The sequence below is a fragment of the Accipiter gentilis genome, chromosome W (assembly GCF_929443795.1).
Source record: "Accipiter gentilis chromosome W, bAccGen1.1, whole genome shotgun sequence".
In the NCBI taxonomy this organism is placed as follows: domain Eukaryota; kingdom Metazoa; phylum Chordata; class Aves; order Accipitriformes; family Accipitridae; genus Astur; species Astur gentilis.
This window is the reverse complement of record NC_064918.1, coordinates 31,844,921-31,857,590: the sequence shown is the minus strand read 5'-3', so window position 1 is coordinate 31,857,590 and position 12,670 is coordinate 31,844,921. Positions and strand designations below refer to the sequence as shown.

The 12,670-nt window shown below is 39.8% G+C and overlaps 1 protein-coding gene across 4 annotated transcripts in view; it reads right to left on the bottom strand.

The window, feature by feature from the left end:
• LOC126035499 (polycomb group RING finger protein 3-like) overlaps nt 1-12,670 on the bottom strand; it is a 135,945-nt gene that overhangs the window by 58,276 nt on the left and 64,999 nt on the right. For all 4 annotated transcript variants that reach the window (XM_049794153.1, XM_049794152.1, XM_049794154.1 and 1 more), the window contains one exon: nt 5,099-5,216. In XM_049794153.1, coding sequence (XP_049650110.1) covers nt 5,099-5,207 — 109 coding nt within the window. In that variant the 5' untranslated portion in view covers nt 5,208-5,216. The remainder of the gene's footprint in view (nt 1-5,098; nt 5,217-12,670) is intronic.

The window sequence follows — 12,670 nt, the reverse complement described above, 5'->3', positions numbered from 1 at the left end:
AGAGAATAACATTTGTTTTTCTTTGCTTTCGCGCGCAACCTTTGCTATCACTTTATTAAACTGTCCTTATCTTGACCCACGGGCCTTTTGTTATATTTTCTCCCCCCTGTCCAGCTGAGAAGGGGGAGTGATAGAGCGGCTTTGGTGGGACCCCACATTACAAATCAACCAGAGTAGGGTAATGAGAAATAAAACCAAATCTCAGAACACCTTCCCTCCACCCCTCCCTTCTTCCCGGGCACAACTTCACTCCCGGATTCTCTACCACCCCCCACCCAGCAGCACAGGGGGGATGGGGAATGGGGTTTATGGTCAGTTCACACACATTATTTTCTGCCGCTTCATCCTCCTCAGGGGGAGGACTCATCACACTCTCCCCCTGCTCCAGCTGGGGTCCCACCCACGGGAGACAGTCCTCCACAAATTTCTCCAATGTGGGTCCTTCCCACGGGCTACAGTTCTTCACGAACTGCTCCAGCATGGGTCCCTTCCATGGCGTGCAGTCCTTCAGGAGCACACTGCTCCAGCGTTGGTCCCCCACAGGGTCACAAGTCCTGCCAGAAAACCTTCTCCAATGTGGGCTCCTCTTTCCACAAATCCGCAGGTCCTGCCAGGAGCCTGCTCCAGCGCGGGGTTCCCACGGGGTCACAGCCTCCTTCAGGAACCCACCTGCTCTGGTGTGGGGTCCTCCACAGGCTGCAGGTGGATATCTGCTCCACTGTGGACCTCCATGGGCTGCAGGGGGACAGCCTGCCTCACCAGGGTTTTCACCACAGGCTGCAGGGGAATCTCTGCTCCAGCACCTGGAGCATCTCCTCCCCCTCCTTCTTCACTGACCTTGGTGTCTGTTTCTCTTACATGTTCTCACTCCTCTCTCCAGCTGCCATTTCTGTCTGTCCCAACTTTTTTTCCTTCTTAAAAATGTTATCACAGAGGCGTTACCACTATCGGTGATTGTCTCGGCCTTGGCCGGCAGTGGGTCCGTCTTAGCGCCAGCTGGTATGGGCTCTCTCTCGAACACAGGGGAAGCTTCCAGCAGCTTCTTACAGAAGCCATCCCTGTAACACACCCCCCCCCCCCCCGCTACCAAAACCTTGCCACACAAAGCTAATACACCTACCTGCTCACCATTCCTGATAACATCCTATACAGGATGGTTAGCATGATTACATGGACAGATTCTCACCTCTCCAAAACGATCAAGAAGAGATGTAACAGGCATCCTGGGAACAGGACTAAGAGTATTAAACAGCATAGACGCTGAAGTGTTAGCAAACAAAATACACTTGGCAACCAGTAATTTACAAAAATCTAGAACACCCATTACAATCTTCTTTGACGGCATTAAGAACTAGTCAATGGCTTTTGGCTGATATATTACCTAAGTGGGAAAATAATAATGAAAAAGACCACCAGCTAATCACCAATGCATTAGGTACTACCCAAAATAATGTTTCTCTAGCTCTTAGTTGTATCCAAGCCCAATTATGGATACAATCAACTGTGGCAGCAATTATAAAGGAAGATGATGAGGGCGCCTTATCCACTGAGATTGGAAAGGTAATTTGGGATAATGCAACTAAATTTGAAAGAGAATTCCAATCTTGGTGGCATCTAATCAATTTCACTTATGACCATACTAACAGTAAAGCCACAGCTTTTGTTCTGACAATACGTAATGCTTTGGTATACACCATATGCCCAATCATTGCGCTGGAATTAAATCACCATGGAACTATACTCTATCCCATGGAACATAGAGTATGGGCCCTACAAAAGGCAAACAAATGGCAAACTATTGATATGGATGCATGCGTTATATGGGAAGACCAGGGATTAATTTGCAAAAGTAATACCATTAAGGCCCAAGGCAATGTTTCCAGTATAATTTAGTAGTGCATGGTCCCAAAGGTCTTATGTATGTCTCTTAGTGTCTTTATGCACGCACGTGTACTAACTTGAATAGTCTATAGTAAGTTATAGCAAGTATTTTATAAGTTATTAAGTATTTTATAGCAAGTATATTATAAGTTAATACTTTCAAATTTATACTTAAATTACTCTCGTGATTTTTATTCAGCTATGAATTAATTTTAGGCTGTTATTATACTCATAATCCCTTTAGATATAAACCGTTGACCAAGTCTGGGACTAGGAGTCGATCCAGCTGCACCTAGACTCTGACAGGAGTTTAGAAAGCAAGGGGATCTTCTCTGAACCTCGTGACTCAATGGGAGGGTCTCCCTTACCCTTTCCCACATTTCCTTTTACCCTATTAAGTTTTTGGTCCCTATATACATAAGTTTAGTTTGATTCTGATTTAATTTTCCTGTGTGCATTTCATCCATGTGCTAAGTAATAGAGTGAACCTTGCCAGTGAATTCTGTGAAGTCGCACTTTTATGCAAATATCTATTAAATCGTTTTCCTATTGCTAATACAATTGGAGGTGATTCTTTAAGCGATCCGAACCACTCTCTCATTTTTAAATTTCCCCCGTGACAAACACCAAGCTGAGTGGTGCATTTGATTCCCTATAGGGAAGGGATGCCATCCAGAGGAACCTTGACAGGCTTGAGGAGTGGGACCATGTGAACCTCATGAAGTTCAACAAGGCCAAGTGCACGGTCCTGCACCTATGTCAGGGCAATCCCCAATATCAGTACAGACTGGGGACCAAATGGATTGAGGGCAGCCCTGCAGAGAAGGACTTGGGGATATACTGGTGGATGAAAAACTGGACATGAGCTGGCAATGCACGCTTTCAGACCAGAAAGCCAATTGTATCCTGAGCTGCATCAAAAGAAGCGTGGCCAGCAGGCCGAGGGAGATCATTCTCACTCTCTACTCTCCTCTCATGAGACCCCACCTGGAGTACTGCATCCAGCTCTGGGGTCCCCAGCACAAGAAAGACATGGACCTGTTAGAGTAGGTCCAGAGGAGGGCAACAAAAATGATCAGAGCACTGAACACCTCTCCTCTGAAGAAAGGCTAAGAGAGTTGGGGTTGTTCAGCCTGGAGAAAAGAACATTTTTAATGAACATTTTTCATGACTGTTCTCAATTCAGAGAAGTGGTGCATTGTAGCTATGGTAAGAAAATTATATCTAGTTGGAGTCTTCCTAACAAAACACGCTCAAATTTGGAACACAGTGCCATTTTCCAAAGTTACTAGAATAGCATTTCAAATAGGTCTGTAGCATATTTATTTGTACTGTTCAGCTTTCACAAAGGATTTTACAGACACTGCATGTCATTAAGATACCTAGCCAATTTGCTGTTTATCATGGATGCATATAGAAGAAAAATGTGTTATGATAATAAACCTTTGGCAAAAGAGTAATTTCTTTTTCCTCAAGTCAGGTGCTTTGAATCATTTTATTCAAATGCAATTTATGTTTTCATTTTCACAAAATACACTACAATTAGTCTTCAATCAAAATTAAATGAGGAAAGGTCTTTAGTATATAGAGAAAAACTGTTAAAATGGATACTACAGAGCAGCATGCTTTTGGAACTGTTTCTAAGTCTATACACAACCATATATTTGATTCAAAGAAAAACAATTCCCTCATTTTAACCAGTACTACTATTTTTTCACCACTAATAATACATTACAGTATTAAGTGTTTTCCTGACCTGAAGTTCTAAATGAACTCCAGCTCAAACTTCAGAAATTAAAAAAGCTCAAGTTACCTAAATTATATATTTTTTTTTTATTATTAAAAAAGGTTAAACATCTTTTCCTTAAACGGTGATTCCTTTAATCTTAGGCAACCTTACAACAGCCCTTATGGTATAAGGCAAGAGAACTGTAGCTGTAGTGCCATCTACCTCTCAGACATGATGGTACGTTTAAATAAACACCAGTTAAAGCCAAGAAAGTCATTACATTTGCTTTGCTTATATACTGTATTTACATATTTAAGATGAAATTACTGTTGCTGGTAGAGGTTATTATTGGACCAATCCTAGTAATTTTGCCCACTAAGCCCAGATCTTGCATAACAGTCTGCTCCAGTGGTATATACTAGCAGATCCAGTTGCAAGGATGAGGCCATAACCTCTTTGAACCAAGTAAACAGAAGAACCAAACCCATCTTCTAAAACCACTAACTTCTCACTTGCAATCAGTAGATCCTCCAGTTTTGAATAAGGAGATACCAACCCCTCCTAAACTAAACTCAGCACAGGTCAACTCAGTTTGTCACAGACAAACTAAAAAGGTACAAATGAAGAAACAGTGGGAAAACTCACTTTTGCTGTAGCTGTTCTTTAAAAAGCTGCTCCCCACCCTTCCACCCACAATACGAGGCTATGTCTCCCCTCAGAATTAATACCATAAGTCTAAGGATGAAAACAAAAGCAACAAAACTTTCTGAAAACATAAATTTATAATAAGGAATATTCCAGAAAACATCCCATAGGTTTGCTCTAAAAATGCATTCCTGAGAAATGGTATGGCCTATGTGAACTGAGCACACCTGCTTGCAGTACAAGTTTCAGGGTTGCAAATAAGTAAATAAATAAATACATACATTTTAGAACAATGAAAAAGTGACCCTCTAGCAAGACTAATTTTAATAGTTAATGGCAGCATTACAGAATTTGGAACAAAACAAAGCAAAAGCCTAGATTAGGGTTCTAAATGCTTTACTCAGAACACCAAGGAACTTGAGATTTGGAGCACATGGAGAAGGGACTCAAGAATGAGCTAAAAAAGGAATGGGAATAAAAACAAGAAAAGCAAATACATTAAAGCTGATGAACAGCATCTAGAAATCAAATGCAGTGGAAAAAATTATCTCTGGCAAATCTGAAACATCATATCATCTCTATAAAGCACACCACATTTCTTCTAAAACTACATTCCTAAACATATACATTACTATTTACTATATATGGTTTCAAGTTTGTTCTCCTTATTTGTCTCACAAAACAATATATTTTTGTTGAAAAATTATAAGTGCATAGAAAAGCTTACATTATTCTGTCTGATACACAGTAAAACTTTAAACTTCAACTAAAACTGTTAAAACATCTAGCACATCAAGTAAAAAAACAATTTTAGCTTACTCACAGCATTATATTCCTACTTACAAGTATGTAAGCATTCTGTTACAGTGGTGGCATCAATCAGGTATCCATTGCATAAATGACAGGTTATATGGACATTAATGTCCCAAAGCTTAATCTTTCTAGTCATCATCTTTGGTATCTGTAAAAAAAAAAAATAAATAAATCACCCACACATTACATAGCAACTCAGATGTACTGATGAGGTAAAAGTAGTTTTGGAATAAATGAGTAACTATAATTCACCTTAAAGATATGCTTATGTAGATAGCTTCAGGCTCTTGTATACTTATGCATATATTTTGAGTGAGTACTAAACTTTTAAAAGATGATAAAAATGAATGGTGAAATAATTGAAATCTACACTATTTTACATGTCAAGGTTTCAGAATGGAAGAGTCCTAGTACATTATTAACACTGACCAAGTGTAGTGGGTTAGCCTTGATTAACTGCCAAACTCCCACCCAGCTGCTTGCTCACTCCCCCTACTCAGCAGAACAGGGAGAGAAAGTAGGAAGAACAGGAATGAGAAAGTTTGTGGTTCAAGATAAAAACAGGGAGATTGCTTACCAATTATGGTCACAGGCAAAGCAGACTTGATGAAAATTAATTAATTAATTAATTGCCAACTAAAATAAAAATGTAATTACTAAGTTGGGTAGTGGGAAACAAAAAGACAAACATTAAACAAACACCTTTCCTTCCCCCCCCCCCCCCTTTCCCATGCCCAGCTTCACTCCAGACTCCTCCACACACACACCCAAGCTGCACAGAGGGGATGGGTGTGGGGGGTTACAGTGAGTACATAATGGTTTCTCTCTGCTGCTTCTTCCTTCTCACACTTTTCCTCTGGTCTGTTGTGGGTTCTCCAAGGGCAGCAGTTTCTTTAGGAATATCCATCTACTCTGGCATGGATCCTCCACAGGCTGCAGGGAATATCTGTTCCAGCACCATGGAGCACCTCCTCCTCCTCCTTTCTCTGACCTTGATGTTGCCTCTGTTGTTTCTCACACTTTTTGTTCCCTCCTCCTCTCTCTGTCCAGTGTTTTCTGCCCTTTCTTAAATATATTTTCACAGAGGTGCCACAAACTTTGCTGATGGCCTCAGCTTTGGCCTGTGGTGGGTCTATTGCCAAGCTATGTCCAGCACTGGGCAGTCCCTGACCTCTTCCCAGAGGCCACACCCCTGCAGCCTGCCCCCCCTTGCCACTTACATCCAATATACCAAGGGATGCAGGTTTAAGACCAAATCCTATTTTACTCATCTAAGTAATTTCAGTCAAGCTAGTAATTAAGACATCTGAAAGTGAAGAGAGATGATCCTCCTGTAATTGGCAAAGTGCAAAATCAAAAGGAATAGGTGTAAAAGGAACTTGTTTCTAAGACTATTCAGGAACTAGGCCTTAAGCCTTATTGTTTTTAAGACTATTCATATTAGACATATAACTAATGATTAGAAATGGTTTAAATATGATTAATAGAATGCAGGTGCTTATAAAACAATATGCATAAGCTGCTTATTAAGCCTACGTGTCTCCCCCTCCATGGCTGGCTTGAAACCCAGTCAAGCTGAATCAATAGAAGAAGGATCATACATCTTAGACCTAAGACATGGGAGTAAGTGATTAACTTTAGAACAAGATAAATTAATAGAATAGCCTGAGTGATTTTCAGAAATTCAAAGGTGATCTTTGATGCGTAGGAAGATAAGTGATCGTGGTGATCCAAGACCTTCTACCTACGACCACTAACTTCAGAAGAACCGGGACACAGGAACTGATGAGATAAATTGATGAATGATAACGACATGGGAACCGAGATCGACTGGAAAATTACAAAGACTTTGGACTGGGACAATGGGTGGTAAAAAGGTATATAAGATTGGGAAATTTTTGGAAGGTTGCCATTCACTGCGGTGGTGGCCCAGCTCTGAGTTGTTAATAAAGCAAATCTAGAGAAACCCACGTTTGAAAATTCTTTAACAATAGGTCTGATTTGACAAATTTGGGTTAACCACACTAAGTGTCAGCCTCACATCTCTTATGGTTAGAGCATGATTTTGAATCTATATCTGAAAAAGGGAGCTGAAAAGTAAAATAAACCAGTTTTCTTAAATGTTAAAAATCAAATTAAATAAAGAAAACATGACAAACTAAACTTCTTGTCCCATCAGTATAGCTACACCCTGTTGTACTAAGGAATGTGAAATACAGAGCTTCTCCCCCCTTCCCAAATTAAAGGATGCTACAATCACCATTAAAAGGAAGGCATTCAGAATTTAAAAATTAAATAGCTTTTTTTTTTTTTTTGCAACATTGCTCATCACTGGTAGAGTAACCAGAAACAGACTACAAAATGCATGCTTTAAATAATGAATATACTGCTACCTTTTAATTATATATTATCTTTCTGCCTATAGAATCTCAAAAAGAAGAGTAACAAAAATTTAAAAAAAATTAAAAAGTCACTTCAAACTGTGCTAGGAAACTAAGTAACCTTTAACTCTCAAACATATAATTCTCATAAATATACAGCCAAGGATTAAGATTCAGGCTTCCTAAACTTTCCCTCCCCCTAATTGCAATTGAATAGTTACATTTATATCCTGTTTATCCTCACAATATATGCAACATTTTTCATTCCTTTTGTTTAAAATACAAGAAAGGATAAATTACCCAGGAAGCAGATACATTTTGATCCCCCAAAAAACCCTTATGTGGGTAGTTTTAAATATGATAAAGAAACTGCCTGCTTATACATATATATTGAAATAAAAATTGCACTGGTAGCATTAGATTTAATTAAAACAGGAGATTACACTGGTTTACAATCTGTTACATTTGTTTCCCACACTGCAGATTACCAGATTACACTCTGTTACCAGATAACCTTGCTCTCCAGTAGACTGACTGAGTAGGCATGGCTCACAAATACTTGTTTTAACTGCGTTTGTTTTGGAATACATTTCAGAATTTGAATAGTGGAAGATTTTTCACAGTATGCAAAGCTTCAGACAGGAATATGACAAGATGGTAGCCTGAACCCTACGTTTGTTAAACATAGAAAAGGATTAAGGCAAATAGACTAAGTGGTAAATTAAGCATAAAGAACTATCAGAAGCTAAACTTTCAAACTAATGTGAAAGATATCATCATTGAAAAAGGTAATTACATTCCATTATAAACTACTGAAGTGCATTTTCTCTCAAGCACTGTAAAATCTACGCTGTGATATATAAGAGTAACTGAAGACTTTTAGGTCTTAGGGATAAGTAGTAAAAGATACAAACCCCAAATTTGTTTTATGGTGTTTGAGATTTCATTAACCTAGTAACTAGCTGTCAAAGAATGAAAACATGATTTGTTTGCACAGTATATCAGATAGATCAGAACTTATACCAGGGAACTTGATTACTTCTTTTCTAAACCTTATTTTATAGCTAAATTTCCATGCAACTGAAGAGCAGCCACTTATTTAGCAGTTTCAATATAGCAAATGACATCTCCGATTTAAAAAACTGTATGAACTACACACATTTCTATAGCACAGGAGAACAGCTATTTATGGCCATTCTTCAGAAATATTTAGGAGATGGCTTAAACTGTTGTTTGAACCGCTAGCCAAATAGGAAGTGAACCCTTCTGAAGGCAATGGAAAGCATAATTTTTAACAGGTAAAAATAGTTAGGAAGGCTAAAAGTACACCTAAAATGGCAAACACCCAGGCACAAAAATTAAATATAACTCTAGTTATTTGACTAGGTAGGAATTCAGCCAAAACTGTGGGTGTACATAGATTACCAAGGAGTGAATCCAAGCATTAACCAGGATGAGAAGCTAAAGGTATTATGGTGAAAATTGAAATAAAGAAATAATTTCTCCTCTGGAGAACACTGGATATTTTTTTCCCCTACTATAATGTAGTCAAGCAATGCCAAATGAGGCACCAACCAGTAAGAGCTCAGGTAAGACAAAATAAGATGCGAAATAACTATAGAATAAAGAAAAAAAAATTGTTACAAAATAGGTAGCCTAATTAAAGCCATTTTTTATCAGAGAAACAGAGGATAGCAAAGATAATACACACATCTAGACAAACATCCATTTAATGAATGGGAAATAAAAATCAGATATGTTTTGGTAAAGGAAAAATATATATCTAGTAGACTTCCCTGATTATACCTAAGCAGCAAATAAACCTGGTGACAGTTTTATAGAACTTGCAAGAAGCACACCAGAAAACTCAGTAGTTGTTTAAAGAACACACTGGAATCTATTAGCAGGAAGTAGAGGTACAGAGGCAACTTTTTCCAGGGTATTAGTCACTTCAACTTCAAAACAAGATACAAGGCACAATAAGAGGTTTCTCCAGAAGGCCTGACCCATACTGCCAACATGCAGCTGTTAAAACAAGAGAACAGATTCACTACACATGCAGAGGTCCTAACATACAAGTTCCAGCACAAAATGAATCTCTGGCAGGCAATGAAATTTTGAAGGTTCATAAGTTCTCAGCATCAGATTTCAGTTTAGCCTGCATCTTGTGGGCTTGAGCCATACACAACTCAAGCTACACATTGTCCTTTGCTCACAGAAGGGTCAATGAATTGGGATACATCAGCATTTTTAAAGACAGCTAAGCCATAATAGTGAAATGCCTTAAAATGCTATATTAGAAGAAGGAATGCCAGATATACTTGTAATTATTTAGAAAGACAAGAAGAAGCTAGCAGCAAAATAGTACATTATGAAGATGTCAGTTTGATTAGACTAGAGATACTGACTGACCTAGACCTTGGAGACAAACTGATGTGCTTCCCAACATGTTTTTTTTAATCTGCAAAGTCAACATTGATTTATCATATAAAATACTCTTAAATTATCATTATCCTTTCTCTTTAAAGTAACATCTGAAATAGGAAGTTCTGAGCCAACCATAAGGCAATTCCCATTTGAGTTGAGATGTTTTGTTTAGAGGGGAAAAGAGAAAATAATTATTTAAAAACCCACAAACTACTGTGGTGGGTTAACCTTGGCTAGCCGTCAGGTGCCCACGGAGCCGCTATCTTACTCCACCTCCTCAACAGGACAGGGGGAGAAAATACGATGAAAAAGCTCATGGGTCAAGATAAGGACAGGGAAATCACTCAGCAATTATCATCATGGGCAAAACAGACTCGACTTGGGGAAATTAATTTAATTTATTGCCAATTAATAACAGAGTAGCATAGTGAGAAATAAGAACAAAACTAAACCCACCTTTCTCCCATCCCCCCTTTTTCCCAGGTCTACCTCCTCCCATCTGTCCTGAGCAGCACAGGGGGATGGAGAAAGGTGGCTGTGGTCAGTTCATAACGCTTCATCTCTGCTGCTCCTTCCTACTCAAGCTCTTCCTCTGGTCCAGCGTGGGTCCCCCACAGGGCACAGTTCCTGCCAGGAGCCTGCTCCAGCGTGGAGTCCTCCATGGGCTACAAGGTGGATATCTGCTCCACCGTGGACCTCCATGGGCTGCAGGGGAACAACCTGCATCACCATGGTCTTCACCACAGGCTGCAGGGGAATCTCTGCTTTGGTGCCTGGAGCACCTCCTCCCCCTCCTTCTTCACTGACTTTGGTGTCTGCAGGGTTGTTTCTCTCACTCCTCTCTCTCAAAGCTGTTGTGCAGTGTTTTTTACCCTTTCTTAAATACGTTATCACAGAGGTGCCACCAGCTTCACTGACTGGCTCAGCTTTGGCCAGTGGTGGGTCTGCCTTGGAGCCATCTGAAACTGTCTCTGTCTGACATGAGGGCAGTTCCTAATCTCTTCTCACAGAGGCCACCCCTGTAGCCCCCCTGCTACCAAAACCTTGTCACGTAAACCCAGTACAACTCCTGAGATACATAAAGAAGAAATGAGAGGAATCAAATTACCACCTTAAATGAGAAATTAAAATTAAGAAGAGCAAACAATAAATCCTTAAGAAAAATTTATTTAGGAATTTCTCAGATCTGTTCTGTATCACATAAGAGGAAAGTGCATATTACAAACTGAATTAGATCATCTCCCATCAACTAATTTTTAATTCTAACTAATTTTACTGAGATGGGAGTTAACTTTCTTCATAGCAGCCTGCATGGTGCTGTGCTTTGTATTTGTAGCTAAAACAGTGTCGATAACACACCAGTGTTTTGGGTATTGCTAAATGGTGCTTGCACAGCATCAAGACTTTCTTCCTCCCCTCACACACACATACACAGAGAGTAGGCTGGGGGTGGGCAAGAGGTTAGGAGGGGACATAGCCAAGACAGCTGACCCCAACTGATCAAAGGGATATTCCATACCATATGACATCATACTCGGCAATAAACGTTCAGGGAAAGGAGGAGGAATTGGGGACATTCGTGGTTATGGCATTTGTTTTCCCAAGCAACCTTTATGTGTGCTGAGGCCCTGCTTCCCAGGAAGTGGCTAGATATCTGCCTGCTGATGGGAAGTAGCGAATTAATTCCTCTGCTTTGCTTGCGCTCACAGCTTTGGCTTTCCTTATTAGACTGTTATTATCTTGATCCCTCTATTTTCTCCCTGTCCTGTGGGAGAGGGGACTGAGCAAGAGGTTGGGTGGGTGTTGACCAGGGTCAACCCACCACACCAATATATTTAAGAAAGTTAAACACTGATGATTCAAGATACAAAGCTGTTGGGAATTGGCTTAATGAGAAAGGACATGGGTCTATGGAAAGGTTGTGCAAGCAGAGTGGTGTGTGAAGGAATGTTAGCGTGGGCAGCAAGACTAGGCCTCGGCCAAAACTGCTGGTCTTGCTGATATCAGGAGAAAGATAAGGACACTGTGACCTTGTCAGAGTTTCATAGACAACTTTGAGAAAGTTCCCATGAGAAAATTGCGGAACATGCATAGCTGCAAATCACAAGTGGGTGTGTTTTAGTAATGAATAAACATTAGCAATGTACCAATCATAATAGGACTAGTAGGCATATCGTAAGCTGTATAAATATGAGCTATCCGTGCAAATAAAGTTGAATCACTTCTATCACTCATATTGAGTCGACTTATGTGCATTCCTCCGCCGCTTGCACAAAGCTACAATACTTAGGAAGAAACTCCCCATGTGAGTAGATGCTTAACACAGGATTTCTTGCACATTCCTGTATGGCATCTGTTAACATCTATCACCTCAGACAGGGTACTGGGTTAGTTGAATCACAGGTCTGTTCTGGTGAGAAAATACCAGCACTCTATGCCCTACCACCCAACAAATGTTCAAGTCATTTACATCATATAAAATAAACCAGATTTTATAAAATCACCACAAATGTATTTTTCCTGTAACCATACACACACCCAGAAGTATAATGTTGTAGGGGAAAAGCTTTTGAATTATGTCTAATTAAAAGATTAGAAGCAAACAGAGCAAATACAAGAATTACTTGCTATTACTGTTGGAAATATTTTGACACATCCTTTAATGGATACAGAGGGGACATTGCCACCAGAGATGAGGAAAAGGCTGAGGCACTTAATGCCTTCTTTGCCACAGTCTTTAATAGGGAGACCAGTTATCCTCAGGGTACTCTGCCCCCTGAGCTGGAAGGCAAGG